Source organism: Dipodomys merriami, unplaced genomic scaffold (assembly GCF_024711535.1).
Source record: "Dipodomys merriami isolate MVZ:Mamm:240054 unplaced genomic scaffold, mDipMer1.0.p SCAF_8, whole genome shotgun sequence".
Classification (NCBI taxonomy): domain Eukaryota; kingdom Metazoa; phylum Chordata; class Mammalia; order Rodentia; family Heteromyidae; genus Dipodomys; species Dipodomys merriami.
This window is the reverse complement of record NW_027206401.1, coordinates 19,391,681-19,412,977: the sequence shown is the minus strand read 5'-3', so window position 1 is coordinate 19,412,977 and position 21,297 is coordinate 19,391,681. Positions and strand designations below refer to the sequence as shown.

The window sequence follows — 21,297 nt, the reverse complement described above, 5'->3', positions numbered from 1 at the left end:
GAGACACTTTTGAAGTCACTAGGAAAGACAGTAGATACTGAAATCCAAATGAGTCAGATTTGGTAATGCTACTAAGTCCAAATGATAAAATCCAGAGGAGAGAACATACACACAGTTTAAAACCAGGCTTTGCATGTCTGTCACTGCTAGTGTGTGACCTGCCTATGCCAGCATCATCGATCACACCTCTGCCCTGCTAAATGAAGAGCAGGGGAGGAATACAACAAACATGTTCTGCTCAGTGAGAGTGTACCCCACTACTTACTAGCCCACCTCTTTAGGTTTTTACTAGCAAGGAAGGGAAGCACCAAACAATACTGCTAGCCATTAGTTTTCCCCCAGAACCTTCTTGAGAGCTGGTAAGGAAGCATTTGCTTAGCTGGGTGCTGATACTTCAAGGCCTGTAATCCTAGCTACTCAGGAGGCTGAGATCTGAGGATTGTGGTTCAAAGCCACCCCAGGCAGGAAAGTCCATGTGACTGTTATCTCCAATCAACCACTAGAAAACCAGAAGTGGTACTGTAGGTCTAAGTGGTACAGCACTGGCCTTGAGCAAAACAGCTCAGATAGTGCCCAGTCCCTGAGTTCAAATCCCATACCAATGGGGGGGGGGGGGGGGGGGAGGAGGAGAGAAATTGCTCATTACATAATGTTCAAGTTAGCACTAGCAGCCAGAAGACCATAGAACACATGAAGATGTTCCAGATAGACCATCTCCTTGCCACATATGTTACCCTTCTTTTCCTCCCTTGCTTGGCTCAGCTACTTCTCCATTATAAGCATAAAGCCTAAGACTTCAGTCCTGTGTGTCTTTATATTCTTCACACAGTACTTAGGAAGACTTTCTGTCTCCCAACTCCACGGGGGAAGATATGCAGTCTCATCTACAATCCTCCCTTCCTCTTTTTAACTATACAAGCATCTGATGAAAGCAATCACTCAGGAGGAGTCACTGAATCTCTTAAGAAGATAAACCTTATACCCTTGAATTTATGATTAGGTTCAAACATCATCCACTATGGCAATGGGTCACATCACACTAAGACTGTAAGAATGGATGACTGCTCCTTTCTGTGTGGGCAAAGTTTGTTTCTGGTTTTGAGACAGGGTCTTGCTAGGTATCCTAAGCTACCTGAAATTCAAAATCCTCCAGCATCCCAAGCACAGGGATTGCAGGTATACGCAACACCAGGGCCTATACACATCACCATGCCCCACAACAACTTCATCCCTAATAGAATGCTTTGAAATAAGTCTTTCAAGAAAAAGTTTTTTTATACTCTTTTAGAACTGTGATCTTTGCCCTTACTCAATTCATTCTTCCCTTCCTGTGTGCAAATGTCAATACAAGAGAGTTTTGAGACAGGCTGTGCTGTAATAAAAATCAAAGCACTTTCAAGTGATTCCTTTGGAGATAGCAACACCTATCTTCTGGTAACTTTTCTTTTGTTGTTGTTTTTTTGTTTTGGGGGCAGTACTGTCTACGTCTGGGTGTCAAGCTTGTTAAGCAGATAATCTACCACTTGAACTAAGTCAGCACCCACCTCTTCTGGATTTTGTTATTTTTCAGGTAGTGTCTTACCTGTCTGGTCTTGGACTGTGATCCTCCTACCTACCATCTCCCTCACAGCTGGGATTGCAGAGGTGAACCACATGCCTGGTTTGTTTGTTGAGATAGAGGGAAGGTATTTGCTAACTTTTTGCCCAGGCTGTCACTGAACAATTTATCTTCTCAATCTCACCTGCTGAATTATCTGGGATTGTAAACGGGAGGCACTACTAATCTGGTAACATTTTAAATACACACACACACACAAAAAATAGTGGTATCAGAATGATGTCTATAATCTTGGCTAGAGTTTAAACTTCTTTGAGTTTCCTAAGAAAACACACTTACATAGCTTTTGAGAGGCTAATATAAACAAAGGTCATTTCCACCTTTCTCCCAAGGAAAGAATTATGTGGAATAAAGGCCAACTGTCACAACACATCCCTGAGACAGACTATGTCCAAGATAGGAATGAATCCTCTTTTGTAAGTCAAATGCAAAAGCTAAATCTAATACCATGGGTTCTGATACACTGGCAAGTTGTGAAGGATCCTCTCATACTCCATGTCGAAGTATATAAATTTATACACTGTATTACCCCTCCATTTACCCTCATTAGGCTACTGCAGGAAGAGATACAGGGTACTACTATCTTTTGTATTCTTGCATAAACAAGCCCTCCCTCCCTTTACAAGTTTCCCCAGTTCTTTACAAGGACTTCTTTATTTTCCACAACTCAAGTGTACAGTACTTGCCTCATTTCCCAACCAAAACCAGTGCATGCAAATTCACAGTACCTTTCCATTTAATGTTAATTTTGATGAGCCCTCTACAATGGAAGGTAAAAAGGCACATACTCAGATGCACACAGTCTTCAACAACAACTTGACAGTGGTAATATAAAGCAACACAAGCCTTAAGAAGCCACCTTTGGCAAAGACCAAGGGAATCAAAACTCCACCCTTGTACAACCACAGCACTACTGTATCCACCCTACAAACATTTTTGCTTCAAACACTGAAACCCAACCATTTACCAAAACCACAGCTCATTCCTGATTTAGAAAAGTAAAGTTCATGGACTTACTAAACTACAAGGCACTAGCCAGAAAGCACAAATGTCACTTCTAAAGCTTGGCAACCATGTAGCATCTGAACTAAAAGGAGGAAATTCAAGCACTGACTGTATCACCACCTACTTGACCTAATAAACCTAATACCTTCACAGAGCACTCCTGTACTACAGTTTAATAAGCAAGCACAAATAGCTATCTCTCCCCCCCCCACAAGGTCTACCTTGAATCATCAGTCTGCACAGAGTAATTATGGTCCCCAGCAGCACAGTCAGTTTAGTTGACTGTCTTTCATTTCAGCAGTTTTGATTCCCAACAGAGGAGAAAGAGCAGGTCATTGAGAGATTCACAAGGTTTCTCTAGGCCTAGAGGAATGTGATAAGGAAGGAGAACAATCCCTGCACTGGGCTCCTTTGTAATTCTTAAACAGTGCTGCCCTACTAGGCAGGGGAGAAACCATTTTAGAGCTTAACAATTAATTCAGTCCCCACAGAGGAAGAGCTTAGAAATTCTACAGATAAAACAGACGGTGCTAAGAAATATTGAAGTATTTCCCTCTCTCCCAGCACAATTAGGTATTTTTCCTTCCCCTTAAAGGACACAAAATATGCCAATCCTGAGAACAGGAGGAAGTCAAAAACACTTTTTGGCCAAAATATCAAAGCTAAGCCCTTTCTTGTGTCAAGACTCCATACTAGCACCTGTCTAATTCAGTCATTCAACTTATTAACTTTCTTAGAGGAAACATGCAAAGGGACTCCATCTCAAAGTTTTCTCAATATAGTTTAAGAAAACGCTCCCAGTCCCATAAGCAGAGTCTCTCCCAGTTGAACTTTATCCAACTCACAGGAGTTGGAAGGGAGGAGAGGTGAAAGGGAGGGAGGGAGGAAAGGAGGAAGAGTGCTTGCTGAGGGCAGGTAACAGCTACTTAATCCCTCTTAGAAGCAACACAGTCTCACCCTGAATCTAGTTTGGAAGGGCATTTTTAGCTGAGGCATGTAAGCAAACGAATGATGCTGAATTCCAACACAAATGCGGACCAAAATGAAACTCCTGAAAGGGCAAAAAAAAATTATGACAGGAAAATCAGTTGATGGAAACAAAGAATTGTATTATAATAAGCTTTTTTTAATGATTATATTTACAAAGAAAAGTCAAGTCACCTTTTCTGGGCTGGGTTCTGTATATCCAGTTGTCATCATCCGTTTCCACCTGCTGCCCACAAACCGACAGCTCCCCATCGCTGCGAAACAACCTCTTTGTCTGCCTGGACAAGGAGGAGAAATTTATCCAGCTCGCAGCCCGGGAGAGCGAGCCTGGATGTGGCTGGAGTCTGCAGGACCCTGACGAGCCCTCCTTTTTCATCTTCTTTCAACGCAACATCCACCAGAGACAAAAGGCAGCCCCCAGACCAAAAAAAAAAAAAAAAAAAAAAAAAAGCTCAGGGTTTTAAAACTAGCCAAGGGATCCTTGCAGGAAAAGGAGCTTTTCTTCCTCTTTCTTACTCAGACAATGTTGAGAGTCAGGCTCAGCACCGTGCAAGACTGAACAGGCAAAGGGGGAAAGGAACCATTAGGACGTCAAAAATAGGAAATAAAATAAATGTTGCACGCTCCTCACATTGTGATACTCAGCTTCTGGGCTGAGAATATCCACAGATTTAAAAAATAAAATAAAATAATTACAAGTTTAAAAACGAAGCAGGGTGGGGCTCATCTCAGGCCCACTTGTGGGGACTTTGTGCAGAACAGGGCCAAGGTGTGGCTCCTGGGCATCCCTAGCATCCCCGACTGTAATCCTATGCCTCTCCCCGGCATCGCTCCTCCCCAGCCAGCCAGCCAGCCTTCGGGTGTAGAAGAGGAACTCCTCGCCCCGGAGAACAGATCCAGCAGCAGGCGCGCCCCCCGTTTGAAGTTCACCCATACAGGTTTCCTGGGAGAAATCAAAAGGGCTCGGCCCACTTGACCCGGCCCACCGCAGAATCATAAACCGCCCACCAGCCCCGGCTCGTCTGGGAAGCGCTCGGGAGCCACAGGACTCCACAAACAATAAAACAGGCTGCGTGGCTATCGCTTGGATTACAGAGTGAGCGCTCCGGGGAAAGATGATAGGCTTGCCGGCCCAGGAGGCCCCTCATTGGCCAGCCAGGGCCCCGCCCCTCCGCGGCCACACTTCCGAGGCCGGGCAAACTTCTGAACTCCAGCCCGACTGTGGATGGGCAAGTTTGAGGCCGAAGGCAAAACGTCTGGGGAAATCTAAACATCAAGAGTTCTCAGACTCTGCTTGGGAAGGTGCAATTTTGGGAAGGGATCTTAATGTGTTGTACAGTCTCTCTCTCTCTCTCTCTCTCTCTCTCTCTCTCTCTCTCTCTCTCTCTCTCTCTCTCTCTCTCTCTCTCTCTCTCTCTCTCTCTCTCTCTCTCTCTCTCTCTCTCTAGGTGGGGGTAGGAACTGCCATCATTTAAATACACTTCCAAGAGGATAAAATGACAGCACTTACTTTGCTCCCAGCTTTCAGCCAAGGTGAAGAAAAGCAGCCACACATGCACCTGTTAACCTCTCCCACCCACCGCCAACAGCACCAGGGCGAAGGACAACCTCCTCTGGCTGGCCTCTGGGGTCATCCTTCTCCAGCTCTGAAAGATCATCCCATCAGAAGGGAATTGTACTGAGAACTATGAGACTGAGAACCATGCTAGAGCCACTAGCTGCAGGCCCAATCCCTAGCCTCTTATGCAAATCATCTACAACCAGATCTTGCTATGCATTTGGGTACAGCCCTTCCCATAAGCCAGCATAATGGCTTGGTCCTAGGGTTATTAAGAGTCCTTTCCACCACTGACACCTGTATCACCATTCCCTTCCCCAATGTGAAACTCAGCATAAGGTGCATAACGTGAGCAAGTAACAAGTAAGAGACCAGGTCCTCTGTACTTTGCTTTGTCTGGCATTCAGCTCATTTACTGACTAACAAATGTGCTTGAAAATAAATTGATTAAAAGTTATAAAAATAGGTCTTGGTATCACACATATACTGCAGTCCAGTGGGACTGTAAGAAAATGCTTCTACATGATCACAAGGATTGGGACATTTGTAAAGGGAGAACAAGATGTTCCTAGAACAGACATCTCAGTATACTAGGAAAACAGGCACAGAGACAGGTAGTACCAATGCTGACTCAGTTAAAAGCTAAAAGAATCTTCAAGGGATCGTGTAGTTTATACCCTTCAAGTAACAGACAGGCAGACTCTCAGGGAAAGAGTGCATACCCTATGGCATAGTCAGTAACAGAGACAGTAATCATATGTGTGATGCCACACATTGCTGGATCAGAGCTTTACCATCACCATCTGCTCTGGGCCTGCTTCCACTCTACACTAAAATAATCAGTCCACTTTGGCCACTATTATGCAGGGGAAAATGTCACAATTGTACTGAATACCAATGACTGACCTCAAAGTTCAAACTTCTAAGGATATCTTCTGACTGAAAGACACTTTCAAGATTGTACAATAATGTCAGGTGCCACTAGCTTTCACCTATCATCCTAGCTACTCAGGAGGCTGAGAGCTGAGGATTGAGGCAGACCAAGCAAGAAAGTCTGTAAGACTCTTATCGCCAATTAACTATCAAACAGTTGGAAGTGAAGTTGTGGCTTAAGAGGTAGAGTACTACTCTTGAGGAAAGAAAGAAAGAAAAGAAAGAAAGAAAGAAAGAAAGAAAGAAAGAAAGAAAGAAAGAAAGAAAGAAAGAAAGAAAGAAAGAAAGAAAGAAAGAAAGAAAGAAAAGGAAGGAAGAAAAGAAAAGGAAGGAAGAAAAGAAAAGGGAGGGAGGGAGGGAGGGAGGGAGGGAGGGAGGGAGGGAGGGAGGGAGGGACAGAAAGAGAAACAAAGAGAGAGAAAGAGAGAGAAAGAGAAGGAAGGAAAGAAGGAAGGAAGGAAGGAAGGGAGGGAGGGAGGGAGGGGGGAGGGAGGGAGGGAGGGGGGAGGGAGGGACAGAAAGGGAGGGAGGGACAGAAAGAGAGAAAGAAAGAGAGAGAAAGAAGAAAGGAAGGAAGGAAGGAAGGAAGGAAGGAAGGAAGGAAGGAAGGAAGGAAGGAAGGAAGGAAGGAAGGAAGGAAGGAAGGATCTAAAGGTATATTCTGACTTGTTCAATTGAAATCCTTTTTAAAACTACTTGAAGTAAGTGTGTGTGTGTGTGTGTGTGTGTGTGACGTAAAACTAAGCCAGGCACAGTGGTGCACATATGTAAACCCAGCACTCAAGAAGCTGAGGAAGGAGAATCTCAAATTCTGGGAACATTCAAACATACAGACATATGCATATACGGTATCTCAGCTGAAAATATATAAACACTTCAATGCTGTCTACCACTTTATTACCTGAGTCTCTAGACCCCAAAGTAACCCAATCCTCTGAAAAACTTACTCTGCATTTAGAAAGATCTGAGCTTAATACAATCAATCAATCAATTAATTAAAATTCTGTGCTCTTTCCAATAGACTAGGCATGCAGCTGGATGCTTTCCTCAATCACCCTTCTTGTACTGTGCACATATACAAGCACAGGTGTACTGGAGAGCTAGTGACCAGTGTATACTTCCAGCCCCTACCCCACCTCTGTACACATCTAGGAAGGAGCAAATGGGGGTGGGGGAGGAGCTCAAGAAAGGAAAATTCACTACAAGAAACCACAAACACTAACTGGCCCATTCAGAAACAATACTCAAGAGCCAGGTGCTAGGGGCTCACACCTGCAATCCTAGCTATTAAGGAGGCTGAGATTTGAGGATCATAGTTCGAAGCCAGTCCTAGCAGGAAAGTCCATGAGACACTTATCCCTAACTAAACACCAGAAAACTGATAGTGGTGCTATGGTTCAAAGTGGTAGAGCCTTGAACTAAAAAGCTCAGGAACAGTGTCCAGGCCTTGAGTTCAAGTTCCATGACTGACAGAAAAAAGTACTCAAGACTCTCCCTTAAATTAGATCGATTGATTACTTTGAAGATCATAGTTGAAGTTATTTGAAATAATTATATCTTAAAAGTAAGCAAACTTCTTAAAAGTAAAACTGATAAACTCTGCATTTGGAGGAATCATGCTCTCATCAATCTCAAGACCTAGCAACGCATGTGCAAGCAATATAACCAATTCTCTACTGGCCAGTCCATGCTTCTGACTTGTTGACCTTTGATTATTATTAAATCTTTGTGTAACAACTGCAGGAAATACTTTGATTTAACCATGCAGATTACATATGTACCCCGGATTGCTTAGAAAACCATAAGTGGGATGCTTCATTCACACAGTATGTTATCAATCCAATAACCCACGTATTTTAATCATCTGATTATCAACCTGGAGCCATACACAGCCACTGCTCAGTAGCAGGACCTCAGGTATGTACGCCAAGCATTCATGTATAAGTATCACAGGAACCATGCTATGGGATAGCTTTACTTTTAGGGAATAATTGGTCTTCTTACCTAACATCAGCCAGAATCTTCAAAATAACAGAACATCTCAAAGTAACCATTTTTTAAATATGAACACCTACAATAAAAAAAAAAAAAGAGACCCAACCCTGATCTTTCAAACAGACAGCCGTGCTGACAGATTTTACTCACTGTGCTGGGCTCTTCTCTCTCCCCTCTCCCCATCAAGCTGTCAAACTGAAACTTCTGCTGTCATTACATGTGCCAACAACTGCGCCCTTCACCACTCTGCCCAGACACCAGCCTGCTTCCAGACATGTGGGGTGGGATCCTGAGAGGCCTTACCAAACGAAACCAGAGCTGTGCTGACTGACCAGCACCAGTCCCAGCTGCCACCCCCCAGCACCTTGTCCTTTAGCCCAAAGGTTGAAACGGCTGGGTAATGGTCCCCAGGTGGATCTCTACAAGGCTGATAATTGAGTGCCGCTTTTATGTTAAGTCCTTACCCCCAGAGGGGCACGTATATGTCTCTACAGTTCTGAAAATGTATTTCAGAAATGCTTTAAGTAGTACATTAAAGAAATCTTATGTATAAATTAAAGAACTTTCCTGATAAAAACTGGAAGGCACTAGAACAAATTATCAGAGAAAATTCTATAATCATCTTCCTGAGTCAATGTCTATTAATTTAGAGAGACTGATCTATTTCTACCAAGAGTCAATAGGGGGATTGGATATATTTGGATCTTTGCTCCATGTTTCAACATCCACCAGCATCCTTAAAAGGGAGTTTAGCTCTACTGAAAGTTTTTGATGTAATAAAAAACTGTTAAACGTAACAGGATATAGGATTAAACCCCTCCACCGATCAGGCATGTAATTGCTCTACTACTTGCCATCTGTGTAAAATGCCAGCCAAGAGTAGGAATTCATTTCAAGTGCCATCAGTTTTTGTTGTTTTTGTAGGATTTTTTTTTTTTTTTTTTTTTTTTTTTTTGCCTCAAAGCCTTCAAATGAGCATGGTGACTTTTAATTTCCCTGTGTACCTTCTCTACTCTCTGGAACATAGGAGGAGGCAGAGACCTCCTTGACTGTAAAAATCAATGGTGTGTAGCCCCCAAGTAATGGAGTTAATGGGACTGATTGGTGTGGCTGGGAGTGGGGCAAAGAACATGAAGACAAAGTGAAGAGGAGCAAGACTTGGGGGGTCAGACCCAAACACAGCAACAACATTCACTTACACTGTGTCATGTTCTAAGCCCCAGTGCCCGGAGGAGCAGCAGAGTGGCTCTTACAAATTATCACCAGAATCTCCCAGACAACCCACAGGGACTTTTAACTTCCAGGACAGGGTGCCCGGGGATTTCCAACTGTCACTTCCCGTGAATAATTTAAAAGCAGCTTCTAGTAGAAATCTTGCTATGAGGTAATTTGTACACAAGATAATAAAAGCTTATCTCAACATCTAAAAGTAAATAATTAAACCAGATATGTAAATCTAAAAAAATAAAAAAAATTCACAGAACCCCAACTCCCACAGCACCCTAAATTCTCCTCGTGGTAAGAGACATCCCCCACACACAAAAAAATGACTGACTGCACTCAAGAAAGAAGTAATGGAAAACAAAACACAGCGGCGACTTTCCTCCTCACAGCTGGTCCTATTTTTTAGCTTGATTCACCTGCCACTGTGGAAATGTTTAAAAGGAGGAAATGTGGCAGGCATGGTGATACATGCCAGTAGTCTCACAGAAGAGGAGAGGCAGAGGGACATCAAATTCAAAGCCACTCAGGGATAAAAGGTCTGAATGTAGAAGTCCCGCTGGGTATGTTTCCATGACTAGTTGTGTTTCTTTTCAGATGGAGACAGATACTGATATGCATCATCACAAGCCTGAGCTCACTCTTCAGTATCTGCATATCTGAAAAGGGTTCCCTTCAGATCTGACACCTGGAGCCTTCACCACACTGGCCCATGGGATCACTCGGTACAGAAGCAATATGGCAGCACTTCACTGCCCCGGGTCCCCTGAGGAAGAAGACACTGTCAGCACTGCCAGAATGTGTGACTGTCCAGGACCTGTGAGCGGTAATAATGACAAAAACAATTTTTGTGCCGGGCATCACAAGCCAGGAGACCCAGCTTACACTGTTACACTGAGACCCTGTTACACTGAGAGTTCTTCAGATTCTTCTTCTACAAGCCAGCCTGAGGTCCCAACTTCAAACCTCCAGACCAAAGAAAAAGAAGACAAAAGGCAAAACACACTCTGAGATTAAAACTAAATTCCCAAATAAGGAAACCTTGTAATATCTTGACTTCCAGTATCACTCCAATGAAGGTTGTAGTTAGTAATTCTTCTACCTACTCACTTAGGTTTTGTTTTGAGGGTTTTGTTGTTGTTGTTTTGCAAAATGTGTGCAGCACATCAATCACAAGTGACATTAAATTGCAGAGTCTGGCTGAGGGTCTGGAAGTCTGTCCACCTGCTGGGTTGATGTCAGTAACTGCAGCACCCTTGAATAAGCACAATACTGGACTGTAGCACCTGCTGAAGGCAGTACCTCACCCACAGGCAGTGTGCATCCAATGTTGGTGAAAGGTGAACAATGGAACCATCCACTCATTTCCATCTCAGCCTTTTCTTGCCATCTTACTTTCTAAGCAAGGAGAAAACTAGCCCTTTACCATGATCATTCCTTTATCACTAAATTCCAAAAAGTAAGATTCAGGCTGGCAATAAAAATATAGTCTGAATTAAGAGGTTACTAATAAAACTCCATTATTCATATAGTCCTACTGCTTCATGATGAGAAGGGAAAAAGAAAGAAAGGGTATTAACTGACAGACTCGATACTTTACCTAATCTGTTTCCATTCCCTGAAAGTCCAGAATGTAACAATCTAGCCTGGAATCTGGTGTGGAGAGCAAAAATTGGAAAAGTCCATACTGTACTCCACACAGGTGGGGAACAGTGGAAAGTTTTTTAAATTCATTTTTTCCTGGTAGATGTTAGATAAGTTTCAGTCAACCATAAATGACCTCCTAGAGTTTAGGGCTGGGAATGTGGCTTAGTGGTTGAGTGCTTGCCTTGCATGCATGAAGCTCTGAGTTCGATTCCTCAGTACCACATAAACAGAAAACGCTTGAAGTGGCACTGTGGCACAAATGGTAGAGCACTAGCCTTGAGCAAAAGAAGCTCAGGGTCAGTGCCCAGGCCCTGAGTTCAAGCCCCAGGGCTGGCCAAAAAATAAAAATTAAGAGTTCACTCTATTTCAAAGTACCTTCACCACAGCACTATAGTGCACACTGAACGATGTGTTTGGTTAGGAGACATTTTATTAATGTAACCAGACTTTCTCACATTTCCATTACATGTCAGAAACGTGTGCTTACTTACTCTGTTAGGACTCCAGTAAACCAGATATATTTTACTTCTAACAGTGGACATTAACAGAATCAGTTATATAGTACTTAAAATTCTATAATCAGCCAGGCTCCTAGTGGCTCATGCCTGTAATCCCGGCTACTCAGGAGGCTGTGATCTGAGATCTTTTCCTTATGTAACAGGCTTATACATGGTTCAAAATTTAAAAAAAAAATTACAGTTCAGCATGGTGGTACATGCCAGCAGTCCCCACTGCTATGGAGGTTGAGGTAGAAGGATCTGAAGTTTGAAGCCAGCCTGAGCAAAGGTATCCAGACTCTATATCAAAAACAAAAATACAGGCTCTGGGAAGGTGGCTCAGTGGTAGAGCACTTGCCTTGCATGCATGAGGCCCTGGGTTCAATTCCTCAGCAACACATAAGCAGAAAAAGCCAGAAGTGGTGCTGTGGCTCAAGTGGTAGAGTGCTAGCCCTGAGCTGAAGAGCTGAGGGACAGTGCCCAGGCTCCACACCGGCAAAAAAAAAAAAAAAAAAAAAAAAAACAAGCTGGGTGCCAGCAGCTCACACCTATAATCCTAGCTACTCCAGAAGCTAAGAGCTAAGGATCAAGGTTCAAAGCCAGCCAGGGAGGAAAGTCTAAGAGATGCTTACCTACAATTAATCATAGGGGTGGGGGTGGGGGGAGCCAGAAGTGGTGCTGTGGCTTGCGTGTTAGCCTTGAGCAAAAGCCGCTCAGGAATAGTACCTAGGTCCAGAGATCAAGAACTTGTGTGCTCGTGCACATGCTCACACACAGAGGTGTAGCTCAAGTGGCAGATATTTAAGTAGCATTCTTGAAGACATGGGTTTAATGAAGAGGAGGGGGGAAAGTAGGGTGGGGAAGAGAAGGGGAAGAAAGGAGAGGGGAAAAGAACATCTTAAGTAAATTTTTACTTTTGTGTTCTATTTACTACTACTTATTTATTTTACCTTTACTTTTTGTCAGTACTGTATTTGAACTCAACGTCTCATGCCTGCTAGGCAGGCACTCTACCCCTTAGGCCATGCCCTAGTCCTTTTTTGCTTTGTTTTTTGGATGGGTTCTCACTTTTACCCAAAGCTCACTGGCCTTCCTCTTACTTGTACATCCTCTAGGACTAGTACTACAAACACATACCACCATCTCTAGCTTATGGGTTAAGATAGGATTGTACTTTTTGCCCTGGCTGGCCTAAAACTACAGCCCTCCCAATCTCTGGCCCTGAGTAGCTGGGATTACAGGCATGTGTTGCGACATTCAGCCCTTGAGATTTTCTGCTTTAGGTTTTGCTACAATTTCAGCTCTAAAGCCAATAATGCCTACTTTTGTTGATGGAAAATATTTTTGGTTTTATGTGAGGTTAAGTCATGGCATAATAAAAACTGATACTCGTCTAGTAATTTTAAATTATTGTAAAATATATAGATGGAATACTATAAATTACCTTGGATTACCTCAGATTATTACATTTCCTCAGACCCATAAACTCTTTTCCTCAGGGAAAAATTAAGTAAAAATAAATGATTTTTTTTTTTAATTAAAGTGATGTAGGGCCAAGGAAACACAGAAAACCCCAACAGCAGTGATACATGATGACAATGATTTGAGTCCTTCCTGTCATGCTTTCTGGGCAGGTCCTTGCCACCCGGTTAATCAGGAGTCAGAGTGGAAAAAGATCATCAGTGTTCCTGCGGGCACTGGGTCAGTTCCCGCTCAATACTGACGTCATGATCAAAGAATCGCATCTGGCCAGGACACCCATGGCTCAGGCCTGTTATCCTAGCACTCAAGAGGCTGAGATCCTAAGGATCACAGCTCCAAGCCAGCCTGGGCTTATCTCCAATTAGCCACCAGAAAACCAGAAGTGGAGCTATGGCTCAGGGACAACACCCAGGCCTAAGTTTAATCCCCACACAGACCAAAAAAAAAAAAGAATCAAATCTGACCTTCCTGCATAGAATCACAGCAGCAACCAGGTAGACACAGGCTTTCCAGTATTCTGAACTACCTATACTGCCTTGTCTTTTTATTAATAAAGCTTATTAAAACATTGTGACAACATAATGAACATCCCTCGCTCCTACCTTCCCTTCTTCCATGTCTGCTACATGCATGTATCTACACATATATTTCACTTAAATTTAATAGGATGTCTTAGTTGAGATATCAGTATCCAGACAGCTAGAAAGCTGGTTAAAACTCAGACCCCAGGATCCTCTGCAGAGGAACCCCGGACTCTGTACTTAGCAAGCACCCACAAACAGCTCTGGTGTGCCGATGTCCAAAAAACACTAGTTTTACACTGCTTCACTACAATATGCACATTGCAGAGCTGATGTCTCCACATATAATTTCACTGAAAGTGCATAAAACATCACACCCTAAGTGTAGACACAGCACTGTGCTAGAAGAACATATCCAAACACTGTCAGGAGATACTAAAGGCAGATAGATGACACCAGGTGGTGTCTACGTTTTTCTATACTTTGTCTCTAAGCATATAGCACACGTCTTCTAATCACTTAACTTTTCATTTTCCTTCAGAATTATTTTAAACTCAAAAAGAAACCAGCACAGACTTAATCTTTAGCGGGTTTTTGTATTTGTTTCAGGTTTTTATAACAGGAAAACTTTACAGATAAATGTTCATCCTTTCACCCAGTCCCCCTGTGAAAAACATTTTTCTAAATTTGGTGTTGCCAGACACATTTTCTCACACTTTTCCTATACGCCTGCATCTCCATTGCCAAAACATAGAACTGGTTTTGTGTTTACATGTATTTCATAAAATAGGGTTATATGGTCCAAATCATTCTTAAAGGTACTTCCATGTACTAATAGCTGACTTCCTACTCAAGCTGGCACTGAAGAAGCCAGGGCCCTGCTGGGAAACTAAAGGAGCACTGCACAGTGAGTACCTCTGAACCAATGTGACTGTGTGTCTCTCCCACAGGCTAAGCCTATCAGAACTGCTCTGTCCATAAGCGCATTTTCTTTACAACTTTGCCAAGTTTAGCTTTCTAATACTCGTGGAAATGAAGGGGTACAGGATACTGTATCTCAAAATACAACTATCAGAGACTTAAATGGTCTGTCCCCAAATTATACTTCTTTTGGTAAAATCTTTTTTTTTTGGGGGGGGGGGGAGCGTCAGTCATGAAGTCTGGGCCTGGGCACTGTCCCTCAGCTCTTCAGCTCAAGGCTCATACTCTACCACTTGAGCCACAACATCCTTCTGGTTTTCTTAGTGGTTTATTGGAGACGAGTTCACGGACCTTCCTGCCTGGGCTGGCTTTAAACTGTGATCCTCAGATCTCAGCCTCCTGAGCAGCTAGTATTATAGAGGTGAGCCACCAGCGCTCGGCTTTTCTTTTGGTAAATTCTAAGCCAGTTCTTCTGAGCCATTGCTGACACAGGACTAGCTGTTTAAAAAAAAAAAATCTGTCCTTCATAAAAGACATTGTTACCTATAATCTGTAATCTATATGAGCATTTTGGCGTGTGTGTGTCCATCAGTACAAAAGCTGCTCCACAGAGCTTACTGCATGAGAAACTGTGTCACAAGAGGAAGGCCTGTTCACCTTCACACCCCCGCCTACTAAAGCCTTATTTCTTTCTGCAGCTCAGATACTACCATCTGACTCTTCTGGAATCTCACGTTATAATTTGGGTTTTCTGCAACCCCAGAAATTATTTTAATTATTTGTAGCTTGAAGAAGCCATTTTCCTCCTTTACAAAAAAAAAAAAAATTAACATGGAGAAGACAAAGACAGCTTTATCTTCATATGTTCTCTTCTTTATGAAGCCGCACTGTCCACTGCCCAATGGCTTTGAGATTTCCAAGTTAAAAAGCTAGAGAGGGGAATCTCATTGAATACTGACTACTTAAACTGTCCTTGTGCAATCAGACTCGGCAGAGTCTTCAAGTCATTCTGCTCATTTCCCCAGGAAAAACCAAGAAGACAGAGCCTAAAGAACACTTTAGAGCCGGGCACCGGTGGCTCACACCTGTAATCCTAGCTACTCAGGAGACTGAGATCTGAAGATCACGGTTCAAAGCCAGCCTGGGCAGGAAAGTTTCATGGCACTCTTATCTCCAATAAAAACCACTAGAAAACCAGAAGTGGCGCTGTGACTCAAGCGGCAGAGCGCTCACCTTGAGCTGAAGAACTCAGGGACAGTGCCCAAGCCCAGAGTTCAAGCACCAGGACCAATGGGAAAAAACAAAAAAAAAAAACACTTTAGATACTCAGAAATTTGGGGCTGAAACACATTTTTCCCTAGGTTACTATCCTATGCTACTCTAAAAGAAAAAAGTACACAGATGATCAGAAAGAAAATTGAAGGAGGGGCTGGGAAGGTGGCTCAGTGGTAGAGTGCATGCCTTGCATGCCAGAGGCCCTGGGTTCGATTCCTCAGCACCACATAAGCAAAAAGAAAAAGCCGAAAGTGGCGCTGTGGTTCAGGTGGTAGAGTGCTAGCCTTGAGCTGAAGAGCTGAGGGACAGCGCCCAGGCCCAAAGTTCAAGCCCCACGACCAGACCCAAAAAAAAAAAAAAAAAAGAAAATTGAAGGAAGAATGAAGTACTTACACCAAGTAAATGCCAGGTCCTTTCCATCAATGGGCTCAATTGTGTTTGACAGAAGGTATTTAGCACAACAGATTTCCCTTTCTAACCTCCATCCTTACTAGCCCCACCACACCATCACCCCTCTGAAGTATAGTTAGAACTAGCTACAAAAACAGCTAAGTGAGCAAGGAACCAGAGATCCATAATTGATCATCTTAGGTCCTCAAACCCATGTCCACAGCCTGCAGGACTTACTTCTCCAGGTTGTCATGAAGATATGCCCACCCCACAGCACTCCATTGCGGGTAGGTTATTTCCATAGCATCAGGGGCAAGATGGTGGCAGGCAGCCTCTCATCTTGGAGATGTGGCTGGTGGTGCTGTGGGACACATAGAAGGTGACCAAGGCCAACAGCAGGTAACTGCGATCTCACAGGCATAGTTAGGGAACGGGAGCTGAGCTGGAATGGACAGACAGATGCTTCGCTCATTCAGGAAAGGCATTCAATTTTCATCTACCACACAGATGCTGAAACAAATATGTCATTTTGCCCAGTCATGGGGCACATTTTTCTTCCCAAAATAATGTGAGACACAGAATGATATGAAAGGAAGTATAAAATGGAGTAAGTGAAAAGAACTGCCACAAAAACAGCACAAGTACCTTTTATTGTTTTAATTTTTTTTGGGGGGGGGTCCGGTTGTGGGGCCTGAACTCTGGGCCTGGACACTGTCCCTCAGCTCTTCAGCTCAAGGCTAGTGCTCTACCACTTGAGCTACAGCGCCACTTCCGGCTTTTTTTCTTTTTGCTTATGTGGTGCTGGGAATCGAACCCAGGGCCTCATTCATGCAAGGCAAGTGCTCTACTACTGAGCCACCTTCCCAGCCCCACAAGTACCTTTTAACTAATGCCAATTATTTAAAACGGCTTGGACCAGGAGGGAAGGGATGGTAGGGGAAAAACAAAGGAGGGGGTAACGACACTCCATAGGAAATGTACTCATTACCTTACTCATGTAACTGTAACCCCTCTGTACAGTATCTTTACAACAGTATATATATATATATATATATATATATATATACAGAGAGAGAGAGAGAGAGCGCGCCAGGTGACTGTGGCTCATGCAGATAATCCTAGCTACTCAGAAGGCTGACATCTGAGGATCATGGTTCAAAGCCAGCCCGAGCAGGATCGTCTGTGAGACTCTTATCTCCAATTAACCACCAGAAAACCAGAAGTGGTGTTGTGATTCAAGTGGTAGCGTGCTAGCCTTGAGCTGAAGAGCTCAGGCACAGAGCCCAGCCCCAGAGTTCAAGCCTCACAACCAACAAAAAAAAAAAAAAAAAGAAAAAAGAAATAAAATGGCTTAGAAAAGGAACACAAAACTTCAAAGTGGGTTAAACTACACAAGACCTCCCCCCTTCCACACACACAGGGTGTTTGTTTTGCTGATATATTTTTTTAATAAGCACATAAGAAAAGTACCAGCCACCACATAGCTCTACAGAATACATAGTACTACTGGTTATAGTTGATAAGAAGAACAAGCTTAAGCAAAAGTAGGTTACATTTCCAATTAAGGGAATAGTTGGTGGTGTTAATATCCTTTAATTTATAATAATATAATGCTTTTTATTCAGCACATAGGAAGTTATAGCCAGACATATAGTCTGTATTGGACAGCAGGTCAGATATCACTTAAGGTATCATTGTTTAAGAATCAACTGTCGGGGCTGGGAAGGTGGCTCAGTGGTAGAGTGCTTGCCTTGCATGCATGAGGCCCTGGGTTCAATTCCTCAGTACCACATTAGCAGAAAAAGTCAGAAGTGGTGCTATGGCTCAAGTGGTAGAGAGCTAGCCTTGAGCTGAAGAGCTGAGGGACAGCACCCAGGGCCCAGAGTTCAGGCCCCACGACAGACCAAAAACAAAGTAAAAAAGGAAGGAAGGAAGGAAAGAAGGAAGGACCAACTGTCACTTAGAATTAATATGTAGGGCTGGGAAGGTGGTTTAGTAGTAGAGTGCTTGCCTGGCATGTATAAAGGCCTGGGTTCAATTCCTCAGCACCACATATACAGGAAAAACAGGAAGTGGTGCTGTGGCTGAAGTGGTAAAGTGCTAGCCTTGAGCAAAAGAAACTCAGAGACAGTGCCCATGCCCTGAGTTCAAGCCCCAGGGCTGGCAAAAAAAGAAAAAAAAAAGAATTAATATGTAGCCAGCAGCCAGTGTCTCACATATATAATCCTAACTCCTCAGGATGCTGAGATCTGAGGATTGTGGTTTGAAGCCAGATCAGGCAGGAAAGACAGGGAGATTCTTATGTCCGATAAATTATCAAAAAGCCAGAAGTGGAGCTGTGGCTCAAGTGGTAGGAAGCTAGCTTAGGCCCTGAGTTCAAGCCCCAGGACCAGCACACGTGCATGGGTGAGCACAGACACACATATACACAAAGTAATAATAATGCATACAATGTATGGATGTATGCATGTACTTGGCCACTGCCAGATGAGAAATCCCCACAAAATGAGATTACAATGACGTCTGAGAAGAGGTGGATATTGGATTTACTTAACTAGGGTATACCCTCATACAGAAGAAATCCTAGGTCTAATCCAATCCAAGGGGGAGGCAGAAAGGACACATATTTGTGGACATCTGGGACCTTTAGACTTGCACCTGGCCCAAAGCACCTAATTTCCCATGTGTCTAAAGGGCCTGGCCCAATTCAAAGACTAGAGACCCAGAATGTGCTAGGCTTAGCTTCAGTACCTTTATTACAATCATAGCTGAACATCAGAACCATCTCATAAAATGAATAAAAGTTACAATCATAGCTGAACATCAGAACCATCTCATAAAATGAATAAAAGATGATGGGTTTGGGAGCTGTTTGGCACTTGTGTTATTAACTCCACTGTCTGTGCAAAGCACACCTCTCCTCCCCACTTCATAACCACTCTGGTTTGAGAAAAGTTCCTGGTTGTTTGCATATAGAGCTGCCAAGTTAAGTGCTAGTCCATGTTTCTAACAGTAATAGTCAAAGGAGAAAACAGAAAGGAGATGCCTGCCATGTCTCTAATGCTAATATGAAAAGTGATTACAGGTACACCAAACACAAAGCTGGAAACGAGCCTCCTCAGAATTTTCCTGCACACCCCAGTGGTCAACCAGCCTCCGAGTCTGAAAGCCAAGAACAGCTCAGGACAGATCCTGCCTCCCACTGTCTCCAAGAGCACCAAGTCATACAGTTCATGGCATCTGCTGAAGTCACAAAGAGCCGACAGAGCCCAAGGACAGCTCAGAGAGAGTTGCTTCATATGCCCCTTCTGGGCAGGAAAGAGTATCTGCAAGGTCAGGCGGAACCCTCCCTTGATGTCTTTTTTTTTTTTTAAATATTATTTTATTTTATTTGAGAACATACTGTACAGAGGGGCTACAATTACATGGGCAGGATAATGCATACATTTCTTACCAAGCATTGCAGCCTCCTCCTTTGTTTACCCTTCACCTCCCTTCCCTTGATGTCTTGTGTGAGCAGGAGACATCAAAGCAGGTGGCCACTGTGTGTCCCAGCAAGAACCCCATGATTCTTACAGGCAAAAATGAGACCCACAGCCGGACACATTAAAAACAAAAATAAGGTGAATACAACTACACCAAATATTAATTGAGCTGAAGAGAAGAAAGCTAATTTCCAGGACCACAGCTCTCTCACAGTGTGGAGTTCAAATCCCATCTTATCCACGGTACTGCCTTACATCACCAGAGTCGCCTGTCCCCACAACAGGCATATACAAGATAATTCTTTCTGAGATGTACAGATCTCTTAAGATGGGTTGTTGCTATTAGGTTGTAACACATAAGCCAGGACAAAGCTCCAGATTAGAGGAAATTAACTCTGGCACACACGCAGCATTGAGTGTAAAGATTTAATGTGGAGCAGATGGCTCTGTTAGGAAAGAGACTTTTCCCTCTTCTATACGCCACTGAAAAATCCTGTTTGAATTTCTGTCGAAACATAGGAAGCCATGCGCATCCTCAAGCAGCAGACGGGGCAGACAGTGTGACTGTAGTGGCCAGCAGGAGGCAGAACAGCACAGTGTATCCTCAGCGAAGCCACAGGCAGAAAAGACCAAAGAAGGTGCATTCTATCCAAAACCTGGACAAGGCCAACTATTACTTTCCTCAAACTAAAACCTAGACATCTCTGATAAAATTAAAAAGTCAAAACTGGGCACCAGTGGCCCACGCCTGTAATCCTAGCTACTCACGAAGCTGAGATCTAAGGATCGCAGTTGGAAGCCAGCCCAGAACAGTAAGTCCAAGAGTCTCATCTCCACTAATGACCACAAAACCAGAAGTAGCACTGTGCTCAAAGTGGTGGTGTGCTAGCTTTGAGCTAAAGGAGCTCAGGGATAGCACCCTGGCCCAGAGTGCATGCCCCAGGACTGGACAAAAAAGAAAAACTGGCAAGTGTCCCTTCCCCTCCACAACCAGGTGGAAGTGTCTGCTTCCAGGGCTGCACAGCATGGGTGGGGAGAGAAAAGAAGGAATGCACAGTACACACACAGACCATGGTCCAGGCTTAACATCAGCACTTCTCACACCAGCTGGCCCTGGACTCCTCATTCCTCTGCAGATGCAAAGTCTCTGGGAAATTATGCTTATCAGACACATTGGGGGAGGGGGCAGCTGGCTGGTGCTTTGCCTGGAGGGCAAGCAACACCACAATCTAAAGGGCCCTCTGGACAAGTAAGTAAGTAACCAGCAGGCAGTGTGGGGGCAGGGGGCTGTAGGAGTCCACACAGGAGCCATTGGCTCAACCTGAGGACTCATTCCTCTCCCTCTCCTTGTCCTTTCAGGCTGAAGGAGTCTGCTCCTTTCTTTGCATTTTCAGTCTCTTCATTGAGATGATACATTATTTGCCCTTGACCAAAAAAGAAATCCCCTAACTTCGAAGGACAAATTGTCTCCCCTCAGCTGCTCTGCCCAACAGTCCATGAGGGCAAATCCTGCCTGACATAGGTAGAGAGTCCGGGCGTCCACATCCTCGGCCTTCCTTCCTCATTCTTGCAGTGGAGGTCCCCCAAACCCTTCCTTCAGTCCCCAAATACCTCATAAGTGGAAAAACAAGAGTAACCGTGTTGATGGGCTGGACTTCAAGTTTGTAGCCAGCCTCTCCTCTCATTTTCATACAATAGTTCTACTCTTTCACATTTCAAGAAACCTTTAGGGTTGGTTCCTCATAAGCTTGACTTCCTCCTT

The 21,297-nt window shown here is 43.7% G+C and overlaps 1 protein-coding gene across 3 annotated transcripts in view; it reads right to left on the bottom strand.

The window, feature by feature from the left end:
* The window catches only part of Nhsl1 (NHS like 1), a 222,046-nt gene that overhangs the window by 117,528 nt on the left and 83,221 nt on the right, over positions 1 to 21,297 (bottom strand). The window contains exon 1 of one of the 3 annotated variants that reach the window (XM_070010587.1): positions 3,785 to 4,653. The exons of 1 other annotated variant lie outside the window; for it this stretch is intronic. In XM_070010587.1, the coding sequence (XP_069866688.1) occupies positions 3,785 to 3,986 (202 nt within the window). In that variant the 5' untranslated portion in view covers positions 3,987 to 4,653. Of the gene's footprint in view, positions 1 to 3,784; positions 4,654 to 21,297 lie in introns of those variants that run through there. One more of the 3 variants, XM_070010589.1, reaches the window with a different exon arrangement.